The sequence below is a fragment of the Diaphorina citri genome, unplaced genomic scaffold (assembly GCF_000475195.1).
Source record: "Diaphorina citri unplaced genomic scaffold, Diaci psyllid genome assembly version 1.1 scaffold2346, whole genome shotgun sequence".
Classification (NCBI taxonomy): Eukaryota; Metazoa; Arthropoda; class Insecta; order Hemiptera; family Psyllidae; genus Diaphorina; species Diaphorina citri.
The window spans coordinates 16,651-39,095 of NW_007379770.1; the positions used below are offsets into that span (position 1 = coordinate 16,651).

The 22,445-nt window shown below is 38.7% G+C and overlaps 2 protein-coding genes across 2 annotated transcripts; both read right to left on the minus strand.

The window, feature by feature from the left end:
• Positions 1-5,941: 5,941 nt before the first annotated feature.
• Positions 5,942-8,850, minus strand: LOC113471364. The gene is made up of 3 exons (XM_026830475.1): positions 8,778-8,850; positions 6,976-7,890; positions 5,942-6,432 (listed from the first exon to the last, which is right to left on the minus strand). Exons 1-3 carry the CDS (start codon positions 8,848-8,850, stop codon positions 5,942-5,944), a joined length of 1,479 nt encoding a protein of 492 aa, XP_026686276.1.
• A 4,035-nt stretch (positions 8,851-12,885) lies between these two features.
• On the minus strand, positions 12,886-22,233 carry LOC113471365. The gene is made up of 5 exons (XM_026830476.1): positions 22,026-22,233; positions 19,109-19,234; positions 14,949-15,131; positions 14,106-14,396; positions 12,886-13,511 (listed from the first exon to the last, which is right to left on the minus strand). Exons 1-5 carry the CDS (start codon positions 22,231-22,233, stop codon positions 12,886-12,888), a joined length of 1,434 nt encoding a protein of 477 aa, XP_026686277.1.
• Between the last annotated feature and the right edge of the window lie 212 nt (positions 22,234-22,445).

Below are 22,445 nucleotides of genomic sequence, written 5' to 3' on the forward strand. Positions count from 1 at the left end.
TTGTTTTTTTTATTTTTTTTTTTTTAATTAGAATTTTTATTACGTTTTATCACGTAAAACTGCCACCTGTTAATGACTTTATCATTGTAATTTATTATTGAAATGCTAGTATTTTTTACTCGTTGAATGGTTTTAATTTTAATGAGGTATTAATTATTATTAGAAAGAAAAAATGCTGAAAAGGAATTACTAGGTAATTCTAATTAATCCTTCTTCTTCTTCTTCTTCTTCTTCTTCTTCTTCTTCTTCTTCTTCGTCTTCTTCTTCTTCTGATCCTCCTCCTCCTACTTTTTCTTCTGCTTCTCCTCCTCCTTCTTCTCCTCTTCCTCCTTCTTCTTATTATCCTTCAACTCCTCCTCCTCCTTCTTCTTCTTCTCCTCTTCCTCCTTCTTCTTATTATCCTTCTGCTCCTCCTCCTTCTTCTTCTTCTTCTTCTTCTCCTCTTCCTCCTTCTTCTTATTATCCTTCTGCTCCTCCTTCTTTTTTTTCTTCTTCTTCTCTTCCTTCGTTTTCTTCTTCTAACTCCTCTTCTGATCTTCCTCCTCCTCCTTCTCCTCTTCTCTTTCTCTACTTCTTTTCTTCCTCCTTTTTTTCTTCTCCTGCTTCTCCTTCTTTTCTTACATTAATATAAGTATGTTCCCAAGTTGCTAGGTTAGGTTGCCCCAGTGTAAAGGTACCTTTAGTTTAAACATAGAAATCTAAACATAAACATAGCTATTAATAGATATCACGAAGAATGAAAATGATGGTACTTTGTACTTACATACGTAGGTAAATAATTTTACTTACACTTGAGGGCAAAAAATTAGGGACGGTCTGCATTTCCATTCCTTTGTGAAATGTGACGAAAGGTTTGAGGGAACCGTAACAACGGTTGTTTTAAGAGGTTTGACAGAGGGAACTGTAACTGCTATGGTCTTATCGTCCCAAAATTGAAGAGAGAAGGAAGACAGGATAGGAGACGAAAAGGTATTTCAAGAAATACAAACAAGGAAAAGTCTCATTATAACCATTGTATATTGACATTTTGGAAAACAATTACAAATTCGACTTCAACAAAAGTGAATTAGGATTCCATTTAAAATTTTAAACACAATCCTGAAAAGGTATTTCAAGAAATACAAACAAGGAAAAGTCTCATTATAACCTTTGAATTGTACCTATATATATTGACATTTTGGAAAACAATTACAAATTCGACTTCAACAAAAGTGAATTAGGATTCCATTTGAAATTTTAAACACAATCCAATTGCTAGACCTTCACCGAATCTTCAAGCAATCATCTGATGATATGCAAAGAAGATTTCACACAAAATGTCTTACTACAAAATTAAAATAAACAAAGCGTATTCTAACCTGTGGAATCAGAACTGAACTTCCAACCTCCAATTATCCAAATCCCAACCCTTGATTCGCCAGGTTTGGAGAGACGCCATCTTGGATTTCTAATTGTTTAGTACAAGTGGTACCACGCCACCTAGTGGTTGAAACTAAATGTTGTATTTTCCCTAATAAAAAGAGGGGAAATTGACTTCAGAAAAGGGGAAATAGTTCCAGATTCCAAAAGAAAAATACCCGTCCACCTACACTATCTAATTTTAGAAAAATAAGTCAAAACAGACGTGAGTTGATGAGTGAGATTTATGCACTGGCAATAATTCCACCAAATAATTGGAAACTGGGACCAATTTCGAAAAGGGACTGATAGTGGATTTCACCAACGACTTAATGAGAGATTTAACTAATGGGAGAATTTTTAATCATCCAAAAAGGATGTTTTAAATAATCTAAAAAGGAATTTTTAATCATCCAAAAAGAGTTTTCAGTGATCCAAAAAGGAGGAGTTTTTGAAAACTCCTGTTTGGATCATGAAAAACTCCTTTTTTTATTCATTGAAAATCAGATTCCAAAAGAAAAATACGCGTCCACCTACACTATCTAATTTTAGTAAAATAAGTCAAAACAGACGTGAGTTGATGAGTGAGATTTATGCACTGGCAATAATTCCACCAAATAATTGGAAACTGCGACCAATTTCGAAAAAGGACTGAATATGTTACTATTGGATTTTATGGACCTGTCCTTGGACATTCATAAAGTTAGAGTCCCGAATCTCGAGTCTTCAATTAATAATATGAAATGTTGTATTTTCCCTAGTAAAAAGAGGGGAAATTGACTTCAGAAAAGGGGAAATAGTTCCAGATTCCGAAAGAAAAATACGCGTCCACCTACACTATCTATCTAATTTTAGTAAAATAAGTCAAAATAGACGTGAGTTGATGAGTGAGATTTATGCACTGGCAATAGTTCCACCAAATAATTGGAAACTGCGACCAATTTTGAACAAGGACTGAATATGTTACTATTGGATTTTATTGACCTGTCCTTGGACCTTCATAAAGTTAGAGTCACGAATCTCGAGTCTTCAATTAATAATATAATTTACCTACTGATCCAGTATCTTTAATTTCTGGATTTTTTTCTAATTGGACATAGGTACAATTGTCGTTTTCTTTAATAATTTGGCATGTACCTAAAGTTGAAGAATAAAAAAATTAAAGGTACAGAGAGATAAAGGTAGATATTATTGTATAATAGGTAGGTAGGTAGGTACTCGTAAGAAAATAGTTTTCTAGTTTCTACCATATAAAAACATCTGGTCTAAAACAACAACGAGGTTAGAATGGTATTTGATAAAACAATAGATGAAAAATTTCTATCTGGATCTAAATCATTTAATAACAAACTTCTACGAAAAATTCGTTTCATGTATGAACAGAATGTGGTAATTTGGCTTGTAATTTTTGGATTCATTTTTTTACCCTGTAAAAACTGAAAAAATTGGGATCACTTGCAAATAGACCCTAAAAAAATCTGAAAGAAAAGCGGTTGAAGAATTGAGGGAAATTTTTTACCTCGGATAATTTTACTCAGTGAAACAAAGCTCTATAGAAAATTGAGCATTTAAAAGAAAGCAAAATGATACTTTCGAAACTCACAAATACAACTTGAAGGAAATAGTACCTAGATAATCTTGTCACCTTCCTACCAAACCAGATGGTTGGAATAAGTAGGTGCGATATAAGGATACCAAACTAAGGATTTTGACAAAACCAACAGCAAAAAACTCAAGGTCGGTATGTTTTCTATCAAGTTTTGTAAAAAAAAAAAAAAAAATGATCTGACAACTAACATTGGATTTAGAAATAAATTATTACTGTGTAGTATACTAGTATAGCTGTATAGGACTATAGGTACTTGGAGGTTCATTATAATAATTATGTAGTAGTATACTAGTATAGCTGTACTTGGAGGTTCATTATAATAATTATGTAATGTAGATCTATCGCTTCTTTCCCTACCATGGGAATTTCAGAAGTGAGATAGATCTACGAGGAGAAATGTTTTTCATCCACTTTCTATAATTCTTATAATAACTAATAGCCCAAAAAATACCTATGTTATCATATACCTAGGCAGTTTGAAGGTATCTTCAAGTGGTCGTCTGGTAATGTGACCGACAGCAACTTGTGTGTTTATCAACAAGTGATCGACGGTTTGATTAATATTTCGTAATTTGAGTGAAAACCAATCTGACTCTTCATAAAGTCTTTTAACAATTTTCGACGTTTATGGAGTTCGTGGGCACTCCATCATCTTCATCTAAAGAGTATACCTACTTGTGCACTACCTACTTGAAGTCAGTCTTGAAGTCTATAGAATTTAGAAGTTCAAGATGCTTGATAAAATAAAGCGAGGAATTCAGCTAAATGAGAAAAAATTCAAGGCCAAAGTCAATGATGTATTGAAACTAGGCGTGCATCAGGCACTAGGCACTAGGCTGGTAAATAGAAGGGCGTAAGTTCAATCCTAGCTAAGGCATGGGTATCTGAGGTAACCTATCAGGTTTGGAGTTTGGAATATTTTATCTTTCTTGCACATTGCATAATCAGTTTAGTTTTACGGCGTTCATACAATTTCCTTGCGTCTTCGAACTACCTAAGTGTCCTAGGTACCTACCTACATAATAATGTAGATTGTGGTATGCATTACCCTATAAGTCTATGACGTAGGTACTTGCATATTCATCTGTAAGTACCTTTTAGAAACCCATACAGAAAGTTGACAGGCAAATTTCCTGAGAGATGGGAAGAGTAAAAACACTCAATAATGATTGGAGAGAGAGAGAGAAATAAAGAGAGAAAGACAAAGAAAGAGAGAGACAGGGAAAGAGAGAGAGAGAGAGAGGCGTGAAAAATTAAAGAGGTACCTTTTGCTTGAAGCATAAACTCCTTGAACACACATAATGAAAAGTAGAAAAAGGTGCCTACGCCTATGTTTGCACAGGTACCTAGGTATACAAAAAAAAAAAAAAAAAAAAAAGTGGGCAAAAATTGGTGTGCATTTCACACTTTCGATAGACAGCAGGGAAAGTGGGTAGGTACTTGAGAAATTCTATGGAAAAAGGTCAAATGACATGTTTGTGCGGCTGAGTGCATTCTTTTATCCCTTCCCTTCCTTTCTCACTCATTATCTTTCACTCGCTTTTCTTTCTCTATTTCTCTCTCTCTCTCTCTCTCTCTCTCTCCTCTTTCCTCTCTCTCTCTATTTCTCTTTTCTTTCTTCTGTCTCTCATCTCTTTCCCCATCTCCCTTCTGTTTCTTATTCCTTTCTCTCTCTCTCTCTATTTCTCTTTTCTTTCTTCTGTCTCTCATCTCTTTCCCCATCTCCCTTCTGTTTCTTATTCTCTTTCCTCTCTCTCTCTATTTCTCTTTTCTTTCTTCTGTCTCTCATCTCTTTCCCCATCTCCCTTCTGTTTCTTATTCCTTTCTCTCTCTCTCTCTATTTCTCTTTTCTTTCTTCTGTCTCTCTTCTTTTTCCTCTGCCTCCTTTTTTCTCTCTTCCCCTCTCTTTCTTCTATTTTGTTTAACTCTCTCTCTCCTGTCTCTTTATCATCTCTTCGTTTCTATCTCGTAACTCTTATTTTCTCCATCTCTTTTACGATTGTGTTAATTTCTCTTTCTCCTCTCTTCTCCAACTTTTTCTTCTTCTCTTCATTTCTATTTCCTCCTCCTTCTCATCCTCCTTTATCTCCTTTCATTATTCTTTTCCTTCTTCTCCATCTTCCTCCCCATTCTTCTTCTTTTTCTCCTCCCTGTTTCCGTAATTCTATTATATCTCGCTCCCTTTTTATTATTCATTCATTTTATCATTCATTATTTCACAGCTCACCTTTTTATTTTCCTGCTCTTAAAACGAAAGTAGGAGACTACGAGTCTTCTTCTTTTTCTTCGCCTTTTCCCGTGTACAGACGGTTTCGGCGTTTTTCGTCAGCCTCTCAATCAGCCTTAACTAGGGTGATTGCTTTGGGCTGACATTTAGTTTTGGCTACAAATTTTATGGGTGGATGCCCTTCGCACTCAACCTTTGCTCTTTCTTTAGTGAGGGAAATTCAGGCTGGTATGCAAAATAATAAAAGGTAGGTAAATTTAATGTGCTCTACTTAATCTTATTCGCATTTTACGAGGAGTTTTGTAAGAAGTTGCTGAATTGAGCATTGACATTCCAATTAAAAAAAAAAAAAAAAAAAATGTTGAAGACTTAAAAATAAGTAATTGATTAGGGAGAAATTTTCCGATTAGATAACAAATTTAATTTTTTACTTTCTATTTTAATTGGAATCTTTTCCTTGTAAAATACTTGAACTTTGCCTAGCGCACTGCCATCAATGTCAAGTGAACTTTTTCTTTATTTCAGTCTTAGAACAAATGAAAAAGACGGTTCTCAGATTTAAGAGGAGAGGAAGAGGAAGGAGGAGAAGAAGAAGAAGAAGAAGGAGAAGAAGAAAATGCTTGATACTAGAATCGTGACATTAAACAGAGTTAATTTTAATAATATTGTTGGGTGACGTTAAATGGTGATTGTACTATTGTAGGTACCTACACAGTGTTGTCACTAATGTTGACTGCCACTTGATCAGTACTCTCGGTTTGATTCAATTCTTTGATGTTATTAGTAGGTTCTCGATCAGCCCCTTTGGAATCGTCTACAGCGGCACAAGTAGCATCTATTTGTCTTCCGAGATTTTCTTGTTCATTGCCGTTTGAATCTACAGCTTTCGTTGTTGGACTAGGTTGAGGTTGAACATATTGTGGTACCACCGCTTCACTAGGTGTTAGAGTATTAGACCCTGCAAGTGTAGTTTCAGTCCCTGCTTTGGATTTATGAGCTTCAGGAGTAGGTTTCCCCATTTGTTGCGTGAGACCGTGTTGTGTCGTTGGACTGAGTCGACCTGTTTGTTGTGTGAGCGCTTGAGCCATTGTCGGACTGAGTCGGCCCGTTTCATCTTTGAGACTACTCTGCCGACTCACGTTGGCATGTTCTAATCTCAGTCTGTCATCGTAAGACTGTCGACTACTCTGACGGCTGGAAAGTTTACTAAGAGCTAAAAATAAACGAACAAAATATTGAAGTTCATACACGAACGTAAAGTCACAACGAAGTAGTATTAGGTACACACAGAAAATGAAAAATGACTGTAATTTTCCCTCGACCTCTCTGTTACTTGGAACGAAATGCAACTGCTGGAAAAACCCCCGTGGTACGGCGAAAATAATCACAGAAACTTACTAACTTACCTACTGAAAAATGTAAGCGCTGAATTATGACTAGAACTTGGCAAACTTGTGTTTGTGACGAATGACGTACAACTTACTTTCTTTTCAAAAGTAGAAAGTACCTACGAGTAGATAGTTAGAAGGTACAAACCTACTCATAGAAAAAGAAGAAGAGGAAGAAGAAGAAGAGGAAGAAGAAGGAGACGAAGAAGAAGAAGAGGAAGAAGAAGAAGAAGAGGAAGAAGAAGAAGAAGAAGAAAAATAGTTACGTCTGACGTTCTTACAACTTACGTTCTTTTGAAAAGTAGAAAGTACCTACCAGTAGGTATGTAGGTAGGTAGGTACATACCTATAGAAAAGTTTACTACTCGATCCCGTCATTTGTCGTACAAACTCGTCGTTGTTGATACTCGACTGTCGGCTGTCGTACGAATGTCGACTGGTTTGGCGATAGCAGATGTGGTTCGGTGACATTCGGCTATTGTCGGACACGGACTCGTCATCGTCCGTGTTCGTAGAGAGGTAAGCGTCACCAGCGCTATCTCGCGACGTCTTGAGGAACTCGTGACTTGAGTTCAGGCGAGTTCTCGACCCCGTGGGTGTACCACAGTGACTCGATTTAAATTCGTTCAATTTGGAGTTGGAGATTTTCAAATACTCATTGGAACTTTTGAACTGATTGTTCAAGTTCAAATTCGACAGTCTTTTTTCGTGGAAGGACCGGATAGAGTTGGTGGGAGATTTCGATAAGTTGGTCTTCTGTTTGATCTTCTCTTGAACGAGTTTGGAGTTGGAGATTTTCAAATACTCGTTGGAACTTTTGAACTGATTGTTCAAGTTCAAGTTCGACAGTCTTTTTTCGTGGAAGGACCGGATAGAGTTGGTGGGAGATTTCGATAAGTTGGTCTTCTGTTTGATCTTCTCTTGAACGACACCCGAGCTCTTGCGTTTGTAGAAGCTGTCTGATTTGCGGCGTATTTTCGAGTCCTCTATCGTGTTGGAGCGGGCATACTTGTACTTCTGATTTGCCATGATGGTGAGTTGATCCTTCATGGGAATATCATTCGTGCTACCCCGCTGAGACCGCGAGATGTATTCGTCGAAACTAGACCGGGGTGTAAATTTGCGAGGAATAACCAGCAAGTCATCCCCTCCACATTTCGTGCAGAGCCGCACGTCTAGCTTCGAGCTTTTCCGGAAATGTTCGTTACACTTGGCGCACCGTGGTTCATCCTCGTCTTCATTCTCAATAGGGGTTTGTCTCACAAAGACTTGTAAAATATTTTTCAGTACAAACAGAAAAAAACAACGATTATTACAAAAAAATTGCTATAAAATAGTGAGGTCTAACTAAAAAACTATGGGTGTTTAATAATTATTTTACATGATAATAAATTTATAGTATTATCTATAGTTTTTCTTATAGGTATTGTTTGTATGATAAAATGTAGACATGTAGACAATCAAAATAGACATTGAAGGAAGGATGATAAGAATGATATTATCTAAGAAGGAAGAAGAAGAAGAAGGGGAAGAATACAAGGAATAAGAAAAAAACTAAACAAACAGGTTGGTATTAGATACTTTATAAAAAATAATACTGATAAAAAATATACCTGACAGGTAAACGTGATGATAAGTAAGAATGATATTATCTAAGAAAGAAGAAGAAGAAGAAGAAGAAGAAGGGGAAGAATACAAGGAATAAGAAAAAACTAAACAAACAGGTTGGTATTAGATACTTTATAAAAAATAATACTGATAAAAAATATACCTGACAGGTAAACGTGATGATAAAAGTGATAAAATTGACCCACTCTCTAACAAACAACCGAAAAATATTGCTATCTTTACAAAACATTAAAACTGAACACTCACAGATTGCATTTCGCAAAACGAGCTTTGCAAACTGACTTGAAAAGGTATTTCAAGAAATACAAGAAACTCATTATAACCTTTGAATTGTATATTGACATTTTGGAAAACAATTACAAATTCGACTTCAACAAAAGTGAATTAGGATTCCATTTAAAATTTTAAACACAATCCAATTGCTAGACCTTCACCGAATCTTCAAGCAATCACCTGATGATATGCAAAGAAGATTTCACACAAAATGTCTGACTACAAAATTAAAATAAACAAAGCGTATTCTAACCTGTGGAATCAGAACTGAACTTCCAATTATCCAAATCCCAACCCTTGATTTGCCAGGTTTGGAGAGACGCCATCTTGGATTTCTAATTGTTTAGTACAAGTGGTACCACGCCACCTAGTACCTGATAGGTGCACCTGATATGGTATACCTGACACCTGATCATCACACACACTATCAGGTAGACCTAACAGACGGACCTGATAATGAGTGGCTAGCCTTAGAGGGATTTAAGTCTTCATACAATTCTGTCACTTTTGAAACAGGATTACAGGACAGCTTCCTTTTCAGTTCAGAGCTTTCCCCCTAGGTATTCGCTAACTGCATCATGCTCTTCTACTTCTATTGTGAAGAGTTTAATACTCGTTATTCTCCTCTCTATTAGGTAATGCTAATTAATCAATCTTCTTCTTCGTCTTCTTCTTCTTCTTCTTCTTCTTCTTCTGATACTCCTCCTCCTTTTTCTTCTTCTTCTCCTCTTCCTCCTTCTTCTTACTATCCTTCTGCTCCTCCTCCTCCTCCTTCTTTTTTCTTCTCCTTTTCTTCCTTCGTTTTCTTCTCTTGTTCTTCTTCTAACTCCTCTTCTGATCTTCCTCCTCCTTCTTCTCTTCTCTTTCTCTACTTCTTTTCTTCCTCCTTTTTTTCTTCTCCTGCTTCTCCTTCTTTTCTTACATTAATATAAGTATGTTCCCATTGTCCTGATGGATGATACCTTCAGTAACGAGGAGTGTCCCTCGTTACTGAAAGTTACTGGAATACAAGTCTCGTTATTGGCATGGCCGTATCCAGAATTTTGTCGAGGGGGTTGGGTCGAGAGTCCAAATAGTGATTAGGGAGGGGTAGTCGGGCCCCCTCGGCCACTCTAAATACGGCCCTGTGGTTACTAGGATATAATAGGGTAAGTGTACCATTTATTCGCCCACTTAAAAAACGTACCTACCATTTATTGGCCCACCTGCCCACATATATTTTTCTAATTTTTTAGATTATAGTGAGCTGAAAAAGTTTGAGTACCTCTGGATAACTGCATTAGATATTACAGTGGACAATATCCACTCTAAGGCCAGCCACTCACTCTCAGGTAGGTAGACCTGATAGGTGCACCTGATATGGTATACCTGACACCTGATCATCACACACACTATCAGGTATACCTAACAGGCGGACCTAATCAGGTGTACCTGATAGTGAGTGGCTGGCCTTAGAGGGATTTAAGTCTTCATACAATTCGGTCACTTTTGAAACAGGATTACAGGACAGCAGTCCTGTTGTCCTTCCTTCCTTTTCAGAGCTTTCCCCCTATTCCCTAACTGCATAATGTTCTACTACTTCTATTGTGAAGAGGTTTTTTTTAAGCCATTCCTCTTCCATTATTTTTTTTTTTTTTTTTTTTTTGTACCTAATTTTAGTATAGCTGTATAGGACTATAGGTACTTGGAGGTTCATTATAATAATTATGTAATGTAGATCTTCCACTTCTTTCCCTACCATGGGAATTTCAGAAGTGAGATAGATCTACGAGGAGAAATGTTTTTCATCCACTATCTAAATTAATTATTCTTATAATAACTAATAACCCAAAAAATACCTATGTTATCATATATAGGCAGTTTGAAGGTATCTTCAAGTGGTCGCCTGGTAATGTGACCGACAGCAACTTGTGTGTTTATCAACAAGTGTTCGACGGTTTGATTAATATTTCGTACTTTGAGTGAAAACCAATCTGACTCTTCATAAAGTCTTTTAACAATTTTCGACGTTTATGGAGTTCGTGGGCACTCCATCATCTTCATCAATCATTTCAATGGAAACGCTATTGAAATCAATATTGGGATTGGAATAATGCCTGTTATTGTCACTAATGTTGACTGCCACTTGATCAGTACTCTCAGTTTGATTCAATTCTTTGATGTCATTAGTAGGTTCTCGATCAGCCACTTTGGAATCGTCTACAGCGGCACAAGTAGCATCTATTGGTCTTCCGAGATTTTCTTGTTCATTGCCGTTTGGATCTACAGCTTTCGTTGTTGGACTAGGTTGAAGTTGAACATATTGTGGTACCACCGCTTCACTAGGTGTTAGAGTATTAGACCCTGCAAGTGTAGTTTCATTCCCTGCTTTGGGTTTATGAGCTTCAGGAGTAGGTTTCCCCATTTGTTGCGTGAGACCGTGTTGTATCGTTGGACTGAGTCGACCTGTTTGTTGTGTGAGCGCTTGAGCCATTGTCGGACTGAGTCGGCCCGTTTCATCTTTGAGACTACTCTGTCCCGCGCCTTTGAAACTGCCCCGGGCCCCGCGGGGGGCTAATCCGGCCCTGGTTCAAGTTAGCCAAAAACCTTAATACTTAAATTCTTTTTGAGTCTTGATCAGTTGAATTTACTAAATTGATTAATTAGATGTCATGAACTTGTTTAATAGATGGATGGTTTACCACTACCAATTAAAATCAAAGTATTGAGAAAACGTTTCTGAAAATTTACAATTTTATTAGGAGGAACCTACGGCAGTGGTCTTAGAATCTTAGATCAAGTTGTATTACTAAAAAAATACTTAATATTATTTATAGGTAGTTTATATTTATACCTACTTTTCTTATTATTTGTGAATTGAGCTTTAAAAATTAAAAAAGTAATTTTATTGTGGTTTGGAAAGTTTTCTACTATTAGGTAGCTGTACCTAATTCGATTATTTATTTTTACTTTTTTATTTACAAGAACCACGATAATTATTCAACTGGTATATCAACGTACTATGTAATTGAGAATTAAAGGCTAAAGTCCCAAAAATAATTTCTAATTTAATTTAATAAATTTAAAGCTTTATATTCTTTTTAAACGAGACTCTAAAGGAATAAATAAAACTGTATTTTTTATTTATACAAAAAAAGTCCTTTTGACAATGTAGAGAGCTAAAATTAAACGAACAAAATATTGTAGTTCATACACGAACGTAAAGTCACAACGAAGTAGTAGGTACACACAGAAAATGAAAAATGACTGTAATTTTCCCTCAACCTCTCTGTTACTTGGAACGAAATGCAACTGCTGGAAAAACCCCCGTGGTACGGCGAAAATATAGTCACAGAAACTTACTAACTTACCTAGGTACTGAAAAATGTAAGCGCTGAATTATGACTAGAACTTGGCAAACTTGTGTTTGTGACGAATGACGTACAACTTTCTTTCTTTTCAATAGTAGAAAGTATACGAGTAGATAGTTAGAAGGTACAAACCTACTCATAGAAAAAGAAGAAGAAAAAGAAAAAGAAGAGGAAGAAAAAGAAGAAGAAGAAGAAGAAGAAGAAGAAGAAGAAGAAGAAGAAGAAGAAGAAAAATAGTTATGTCTGACGTTCTTACAACTTACGTTCTTTTGAAAAGTAGAAAGTACCTACCAGTAGGTATGTAGGTAGGTAGGTACATACCTACCTATAGAAAAAAAATGGGTACATAGAAAAATAGGATAGAATAAATAGGGTACCTATACCTACCTATCTACATGCTACTGTAAATGTGTAAATACCTATACATGTGGGAATTACACTACTAATAAAAGAAGTCCCCCCCCCTTTCATACACATACCTACCTACTCGTGCATGCATTTAAGTAGGTAGATTTTTATTTGCAGACCTAGAAAAAAGTTGAGGGACACAAAAAATTAGGTAGTACCTAGGTACCTAGTATACCTACCTCAAGAGAGCTTTCCAAATTTGTATGAACGCCGTAAAACTATTTGATTATGCAATGTGCGAAGCATTTCCGTCTGAGGCAGGAATTTTCTCATCAAATTCTTCTTACTTCCGTTCCCCAATAGGCCTTGATGTGGCCCTTGAAATATTGCAAAAGAGGCTCTGATGTAAGATCTTCTAAAATAATAATTGCTAGGTCTCGGGTTCAATTCCCGTCTGGGGCGGATAGTATCCCAAAAGATGAGGTTCGTTCTCGGAACGTCGGAATTTCTTCTCTCTTCGCTTTCGAAACGATAAGACCTTAGAAGTTACAGTTCCCTATCTCAAACCTCCAAAACACAATGAAAGAAGAAAAAAAAAACTAAACTTCAAGTTTTCAATACATCTTTATGACTATTTTTAATATTTTTTACTCGATTTTTCTTTCAACTAAAACATTCAAAATCGTACTCACTAGATAAAATATAAAAAAAGCTGTCTGACTTGCGGCGTATTTTCGAGTCCTCTATCGTGTTGGAGCGTGCGTACTTGTACTTCTGACTTGCCATGATGGTTAGTTGATCCTTCATGGGGATATCATTCGTGCTACCCCGCTGAGACCGCGAGATGTATTCGTCGAAACTAGACCGGGGTGTAAACTTGCGAGGAATAACCAACAAATCATCCCCGCCACATTTCGTGCAGAGCCGCACGTCCAGCTTCGAGCTTTTCCGGAAATGTTCGTTACACTTGGCGCACCGTGGTTCATCCTCGTCTTCATTCTCAATAGGGGTTTGTCTCACAAGCAAATGTCTTCGTGCTGTGTCGGAACGTTTCGTGCGGTCTCGGATTTTCAATGTTACAGGACAATCGTTGGGCAGGTAGATATCCATGGCCATGGACGCTTGAGAGCCGTGGGCGGCAGAGTCCATAGATTCCTTGGAGCCTTTGTGACTGCATTGGCGGGAAACATGGCGGGAGCGAGGAGGGGAGAAACAATCCTGGTAATCAGGAACATCCATGGAGACGGCTTGGCGTTGCAGGATGTGAGGGTTGAGTAGTGCACATCCTCCTGAGGATAAATCAAACAAATTATTGTTAAGACAACTGCAATCAGTGTTATTGTCAATGTCAAGACAATCGGATATCCCAAATTGGGGCCAAAAAACATCAATTTTGTGCACATTTCTACAAATTTGAATGTCAGATTACAAAATTTGATACTATGCTAATACCAGTGTACTCCTACCCTGTCACAGGACAATCGTTGGGCAGGTAGATATCCATGGCCATGGACGCTTGAGAGCCGTGGGCGGCGGAGTCCATAGATTCCTTGGAGCCTTTGTGACTGCATTGGCGGGAAACGTGGCGGGAGCGAGGAGGGGAGAAACAATCCTGGTAATCAGGAACATCCATGGAGACGGCTTGACGTTGCAAGATGTGAGGGTTGAGTAGTGCACATCCTCCTGAGGATAAATCAAACAAATTATTGTTAAGCCAACTGCAATCAGTGTTATTGTCAATGTCAAGACAATCAATCGGATATCCCAAATTGGGACCAAACAACATCAATTTTGTGCACATTTCTACAAATTTGAATGTCAGATTACAAAATTTGATACTATGCTAATACCAGTGTACTCCTACCCTGTCGTAAATCACCCACCTGTCAGCGGATGCAGGGAGTTGCGGCTCGTCTTCTCGCCACCGGGTCCTAGCCGGGTCGGAGACAGCTTGTACGCTTTGGGGGAGATGGGCCCGGAGCCGCCAAGCACCTTGGTTAGATCGACCAAATTGGGCGCCGACGGGCTCTTGTTGATGCCGCCCCCGGTGCTGGCGGTGCTGAGGTTGGGCGAGAGGAGACTCTTGTCCAGGTTGTTCTGGTGGAGGTTCTTCGAGAACTGGATGAACGCTTGGGTGAGCGCGCGACGGTTGATGTCCGCGCAGGGTGAACCGCCTGCAAAAGGGAAACGTTTGAAAATTTTATGAGGGGCATACTACGACACAGACCACATCCGTCTGATGTATCAGTTGTTTCATTGCTACTAACTAAAAACGGTGGTGAAATATTCATCTTTGACATCACACATTGATTTAAACTATTTCGGTTTCTTCAAATTAATCCCAAGGGCAAGGTAAACCTTTTACCCTTGACAAATGGAGTATAGTATTCCTGAAGGTATGCCAGGTGTTCCAAGGTCTTTTTTTGCGTGATAATATTAAGTTATAAAACTTTTACGAAGTGCGATGTTTTTGATGAAACGTAAGTTACGTGGGCCAGGTTCTGACGTAAGGGCTGCCTCTACGTATATAATCGACGAAAAACCGTTCTTACCCGGATTTCCAGGGCCCGAAGGTATGTCAGGTGTTCCAAGGTCTTTTTTGTGTGATAATATTAAGTTATAACTTTTACGAAGTGCGATGTTTTTGATGTAACGCAAGTTACGTGGGCCAGGTTCTGACGTAAGGGCTGCCTCTACGTATATAATCGACGAAAAACCGTTCTTACCCGGATTTCCAGGGCCCGTGTGTCTTCGGGAACTGTCGGTTCTGTTCGGAGACACCTTGTGGCGATGAATCGAAGACCCGGTCGTCATATGGGAGAGAGGTTTGTGCGATCTCTGCAGGATGCTCTTGGCAGCACTGTCGCGCGCTTCGAACGTCATGACGCACGCCGCTACCACGATGAAACCTGGCGGGGAAGAGAGGGAGCACATTAATATTTGAATTTCATAAAATTTTTAAAAAAATATTGAAATTTAAAATTTTTTGCTATCATTGACCTAGATTATAGTGAGCTGAAAAAGTTTGAGTACCTCTGGAATCTGGATAACTGGATTAGATATTACAGTGATTACAGTGGACAAAATCCACTCTAAGGCCAACCACTCACTCTCAGGTAGACCTGATAGGTGCACCTGATAGGGTATACGGTGGTATACCTGATACCTGATCATCACACACACTATCAGGTAGACCTAACAGACGGACCTGATCAGGTGTACCTGATAGTGAGTGGCTGGCCTTAGAGGGATTTAAGTCTTCATACAATTCTGTCACTTTTGAAACAGGATTACAGGACAGCAGTCCTGTTGTCCTTCCTTCCTTTTCAGAGCTTTTCCCCTATTCGCTAACTGCATAATGTTCTTCTACTTCTATTGTGAAGAGTTTTTTTTAAGCTATTCCTCTTCCATCCATTTTTTTTTTTTTTACTACCTAATTACATTTTTTAGTCAAAAGAATAGTACGGACTTACAGAATATAAGAATATTAGATTCCAATTCCAACAAAAAGTACAAAGGAACTTAAATCCCTTCAATATTTGCAACAAAGGTCTTTTTGAGGAATTATTGGAAAACTGTTCGCTCACAATAAAAGCTTTAAATGCTCTTTATTTCGATTTTCGATACATTTTCATCGAAGATGAATGAGCTGTAATCCTGTTAAGCTTTGAAATTTTAACGAAAAACTTACAAAAGAATGTGAAAAAATCAATTTTTTTTTCGACATTGTTTCTCACTTTTATTTCCTTTTATTTTTTTTCTTTTTCTCACTTTTATTTTCTAGATTTTCTTCTTCTTCTTCTTCTTCTTCTTCTTCCTGGTTTACCTATATTTAACGTGGAAAGAATCTTGGAAAATATTATGAGCTTCTATTCTCCGACCCATCCACAACCCATCCAACTGCTTGAAAGTTCCTACACGAAGATAAAGAGTATTCGTTGAGTTCAGACCTATGTGGCGTATGGTACAGGTGGGCCAATAAATGGTACGTTTTTTAGGTGGGCGAATAAATGGTACACTTACCCTAAGTACCTGCTTGTACTTAACTTACGCCTGAGAAGACACATAAGTACCCTCGGCCTTCTCCTATTCAAGTACCCACTTGATGGTAACTTTACAGAACAGTTGTGGATGAAACTTTTTCAAAATGGGAAAGAGATACAGTAGCCTCCATCTCCGTGGCCGAGTTGGTATCACACTAGACTTGCAGGCCGGAGGTCCCGCGTTCGATTCCCGGCGGAGTCGATGTTTTTTCGGCTCTGTTCTTGGAGTTCGGGGGTGCTCTCAGCCTAGTGAGGACACGTGTGGAGCTATATCGAGTACCTACTGATCAAAGGCCGTATTACTCTTCTCGCCCGTCTGATGAGACATAATTTACGAGATGGGCCTGCGACACACCAGACCACCCAAGTCTAATGTTTTTCATCTTCCAACAAATTTTCATCAGTAAATTCATAAGTTGTTTGTTCAAAGTAAAATGATCCCAAAGGCAAGGTACATGTACCAGATCCTTGAAACAGTGGGTATAAGTACCAGGCCATAAGACTCAATCGCTATGATCGCTACGAAATAAAAACGGCAACGAAACACTCATCCTTTTGTACTCCCCTATAGTGGCCATACTCCCGCCAATCACCATCAGGAGAAGGCCGAAGCTCAGCGCCTTGCACGCGTTCCAGAAGCAACGTTTCGACAGCTTGCTCCGGTTCAGCCACTGCTGGGTGTCGCCCTTGACCCCGGCCCCTAGGCCGGGGCAGCGCCCGCCCACCCCACTGGCCCCGCCCCCTGATGTGGCCGATCGGTTGGAGTTGCTCCGCCATTGGTTGCCTAGCAACGCCCCTTGACTCATGGCTTCCAGAGGACCTGAAGGAAAAATTTTGAGTGAAATTGACTGATTTTACCTATTTAAGTAACTACCTATCTACTTATTATGTTTTTTTTTATTTGGCAAATGGAAAAGACTGTCATAAACAGAGGGTCGGGAAAAGGTGAAGAAGAAGCAGAAGAAAAAGAAGAAGAGGAGGAAGAAGAAGAAAAGAAGGAGACCTCAGTGGGGTTGAGAATAGCCAGCAGCACGTTATGGCCCAGATGGTCACCCATCTGGCTACCAACCATGCGAAACGTTGCTTAAAATCAGTGATCGGGAACTGGAGCATTCAACTTGCTATCGTCGGTGCACGCTGGTTTGGTCAAAGAAATCGGAAAAGAGCCTATCAGGTTTTTTTTTTTTTTTTTGTTGTGGATGAAACTTTTTCAAAATGGGAAAGAGATACAGTAGCCTCCATCTCCGTGGCCGAGTTGGTATCACACTAGACTTGCAGGCCGGAGGTCCCGCGTTCGATTCCCGGCGGAGTCGATGTTTTTTCGGCTCTGTTCTTGGAGTTCGGGGGTGCTCTCAGCCTAGTGAGGACACGTGTGGAGCTATATCGAGTACCTACTGATCAAAGGCCGTATTACTCTTCTCGCCCGTCTGATGAGACATAATTTACGAGATGGGCCTGCGACACACCAGACCACCCAAGTCTAATGTTTTTCATCTTACAACAAATTTTCATCAGTAAATTCATAAGTTGTTTGTTCAAAGTAAAATGATCCCAAAGGCAAGGTACATGTACCAGATCCTTGAAACAGTGGGTATAAGTACCAGGCCATAAGACTCAATCGCTATGATCGCTACGAAATAAAAACGGAGACGAAACACTCATCCTTTTGTACTCACCTATAGTGGCCATACTCCCGCCAATCACCATCAGGAGAAGGCCGAAGCTCAGCGCCTTGCACGCGTTCCAGAAGCAACGTTTCGACAGCTTGCTCCGGTTCAGCCACTGCTGGGTGTCGCCCTTGACCCCGGATCTACAGCGGCACAAGCAGCATCTATTGGTCTTCCGAGATTTTCTTGTTCATTGCCGTTTGGATCTACAGCTTTCGTTATTGGACAAGGTTGAGGTTGAACATATTGTGGTACCACCGCTTCACTAGGTGTTAGAGTATTAGACCCTACAAGTGTAGTTTCATTCCCTGCTTTGGGTTTATGAGCTTCAGGAGTAAGTTTCCCTGATTGTTGCGTGAGACCGTGTTGTGTCGTTGGACTGAGTCGACCTGTTTGTTGTGTGAGCGCTTGAGCCATTGTCGGACTGAGTCGGCCCCCTGAGGTAATGAATGTTAAAATAGGTAGGTAGGTAAAATGTACCTAATTTTGAATAACTTGAGTAGGGTGGCAGGTAGCTAGCTATCTATGTTTTAATTTTATGCAAGTAATGTAGTAGGTACCTACTTAAATGAAAGTTGTAACAAAGCTGAACTGTAAACACTTTGTTTATTCTGGTAAAGCTAGAAAGTCGAAACTTGCTCGTAAAGCTACACATGTACCTACCTACCTTTTTACCTTCATAAGCGGATATTACAAACAAACTTTCTAGACCACAACAGAATACCTTGATTTATGCGCCCAACACCTGTTTTATTGCAACAGGTGTCACCTTACGACTCTATTAATAAATAAAAAAACTCTTGACTTTTAGTTTTACAAATTTAATATATTTTATCTATACGCGTATTTGGGGTAACACCTGAAATACGTGTATAGATAAAATATATTAAATTTGTAAAACTAAAAGTCAAGAGTTTTTTATTTATTAATAGTATGGAAAATTGCCGGTTACTTTCTTATACGTTATACGACATAAAGTAAAAAATGGGATTTAGCTAGAAATTAAAATGGGATCTTTTACCTCCGATTCCCATAACTATGGGTCCAGCATATGAGAGGTTGCCTCATAAAAAACAGCCGGTTACATTGCCTGCTTTCCTTGCTATACGTTATACGACATAATATAAGGAAAGTAAAAAATGGGATTTAGCTAGAAATTAAAATGGGATCTTTTACCTCCGATTCCCATAACTATGGGTCCAGCATATGAGAGGTTGTTGAGGTGGAATCCTTTACTTTTGATTCGCACTGTAGAGTTGGTTCGGAATACTGGTTTAGGGGACAGGGAGTCCGCGTAGTAACCTGAAACATAAACGGGCGATTTTTTTTCTTTTTTTTTTTTAGTTTCCAACAATGTATATAACATTTAATTTTGTGTTGACGCACCATAATAAATTGAAATAAATAAAAATACATAGGTATATATTTATTTTTAACATGTAACATTTCAAGACAACATTGATAGTAAGTAGTTTATAGGTAGGTAGACTCATTGACTAAGTAGTCTACTGAAAAGAGTAGTTATTAATAATTCATTATTACTTTACACGTTTAGCTTTTCCTCCTCCTCCTCCTCCTCCTCCTCCTCCTCCTCCTCCTCTTCCTCCTCCTCCTCCTCCTCCGTAGTATATATCACTTTTAATAGTAGTAGGTATATCACTGTCCTATAAGCTCAAGGCTTGTGTAGGACATTGATAAGAATTTTTAGAATGATATTAGGTATTTACCTAAGCTATAAATTAATAATTTAATTAATTCATATATTATTAAAAAGCACGTAACTCTGGTCATTTGAAATCTGCTCTAAATTTAGAATGATCAACTTTATCTCTGAAGTAGAGATGTAGGTATAAATTGCGTACCTTTAAAAAGAACTACTCTTTTTACTGGGCTACTCAATTCGTCCATCAATGAGTCCGATCCAAAAACATGTAACTCACTCTTTACCTCCCTACTCGTACATTGTCGGTACATATAGGTAGGTACTCGTAGATACAGAATCTGACTCATTGACTGAGTAGTCAGTAGTCTACTGAAGAGAGTAGTTATTAATAATTCATTATTATTTTACACGTTTAGCTTTTCCTCCTCCTCCTCCTCCTCCTCCTCTTCTTCTTCTTCATCTTCTTCTTCTTCTCGTTCTTTTCTAATTTCATAGGTAATGTATTTATATCGAGCTTTACATAAAAAGTAAGCTAAACAAAAATACAAAGAACTGCTATATTCACATAGAACAGTGCTCCCAGATTTCTAATTTTAGATTTTAGACCAGACGCTTTTTCACCCCCCAGACTATTTTTTATTTATAGACGAGGAGCTGGCGCTGAGATACTCAGCAGGACTAAAATACCCTAGTCTGAGTTTTCTTCTTCTCCTCCTTCTTCTTCTTCTTCCTCTTCTTCTTCATTCTTCTTCTTTCTTTTTTCTTCTCATTCTGCTTTTTTCCGTTTAGAAGTTCTAACTACCCCTAGTCTCATTTTTTATAATTTCGGATAATGAAAATTTCATCTTAAGCCCTGACGAGGGCAAAGGGTAAAAAAGGGAGGCAAAAGAGAGAGAGAGAGAGAGAGAGAGAGAGAGAGAGAGAGGGAGGGGAAATAAAGGGAGAAAAAGAGAAAAATAAAAAGGAGAGATAAGGAGGGAAGGAGAGAGAAAAAATAAAGTAGAGAGGCATTCAGGCGAGAAGGAGAGGGAAAGAGGAAGAAAAAGAGAGAAAAAAATCAAAATAGGAAACGGAAAACTTACAACGAAAGGAGAAGGAGAGGCAGAGAGAAGAAATAGGGAGAAAGAGAGAGAGAGAGAAAGGGAAAAAATCTCAAAAAAAAGAGAAGAGAGAGAAAACTCAAGAAGTTAGGGAGAGACAAGAGAGAGACAGAGGAGAGAGAGAGAAATTTCAAACTGGAAGGGAGAGAGATAGGAGAGGAAGAGAGAAAGAGAAAGGAGAAAAGAATGCAAGTAGTGTTACATAAAACACATTGTATAAAATATAAAAGTATATAGAGAGACGAAGAGGAAAGAGGGAGAAAAAGAGAAACAGAAGAGAGAGAGAGAAATACACTCAAATGAATCCCTTTTAACTTTATCCTCCAAAGACCTTCTCTCCCTCTCTCCCTCCCCCTCAATTTCCTCTCTCTCTCTTCCTCTTTCTCCTTTTGTCTTTCTTCTCCCTCTATTTCTTTTCTCTTCACTTTCCTTTGTCTCTCTTCCCTGTATCTCTTTTCCCCTACCTCCCTCTAATACTGTATCCCTACCTCCTTCTCTCTTTCCCCTCTTCTTATTCTATCCTCTTCCCCTCCTTTATCTCCCTCTCTTCTCCACCCCCTCGCACATTTTCTCAGTCTCTGACGTCACAAATCAATAGTTTCCCTACTCATTTCTTTTCTCTTCACTTTCCTTTGTCTCTCTTCCCTGTATCTCTTTTCCCCTACCTCCCTCTAATCCTGTCTCCCTACCCCCTTCTCTCTTTCCCCTCTTCTCTTCCCCTCCTTTATCTCCCTCTCTTCTCCACCCCCTCGCACATTTTCTCAGTCTCTGACGTCACAAATCAATAGTTTCCCTACTCATGGAACTCCCCCCCTCTCTCTCTCTCTCCCCTCTCTCTTTTTCCTTCCCTCTGTTCCGCTTTTTTTCTCTCTCTCTCTCATTTCGTATCCTATGTTATTATAATCATTAATTTGCATGGCAATTATTTTGTATGTTTTTTTTTTAAATCTTTTTTTTTTTTATTTTATTTTTTTTTTTTTAATTAGTCCCGAAAGAGAACAGGCGAAACCTTCAAGTTGAAGTTGACACCTAGAGTTGAGGAGCCGAACCATTTTTCTTTTCGTTGGATCTTGCTGAAATTTAACCGCTTCTAACTCCAGACCGGTACTGAGTAAATATGTTAAATAATAGTGAAAATAGTAGAGAATTTTGTTTTCTAACTAATGGACAAATCCCCGATGCACTCTGACATTCTGACGTAGAGTGACTGAGATATGTAGGTACATATTAGTGAAAAAGAGAGAAGGGTTTGGTCAAGTTTTGTGTGCCTTTAATGTAGGCCTCGGATCTCATGGGTTAATAAAAATTACTACTTACTATTTATGCTTACCATGTACTTTTTTCATAGCATCGTCCGCCATGTTGCTTAGTGGTTGTGTAATTTCCGAGTCCACCAGGTCCTTAGCTTTCCCCATGAGGGCGTCCCCTTTCATGCTCATTTTGGCCATTGTGTCCTTCATGATGCCCCCGTTGGACAGTTCTGCCCCTGGACTGTCTGCGTGGACAGCCCCCGGTTGGCCACTACTGGCGCAGCCCATTTTGGACAGAAATGGTGGGGTCGGATTCCACTAGATCAAAGGCTTGTTTCAAGTCGAAGACTGATTGAGTTGAAGGGTTGCTGCGAAATCGATTGGTCCGTGTTGTGTTGAAAATTCTAGTTCCGGTAGATTCTTGGAATTTATAGTACACAATTTCGAGTCTTTTTTCGTAAAACTCGGAATTTTTCACGTCGGTATTTGTCCGAAGGAAT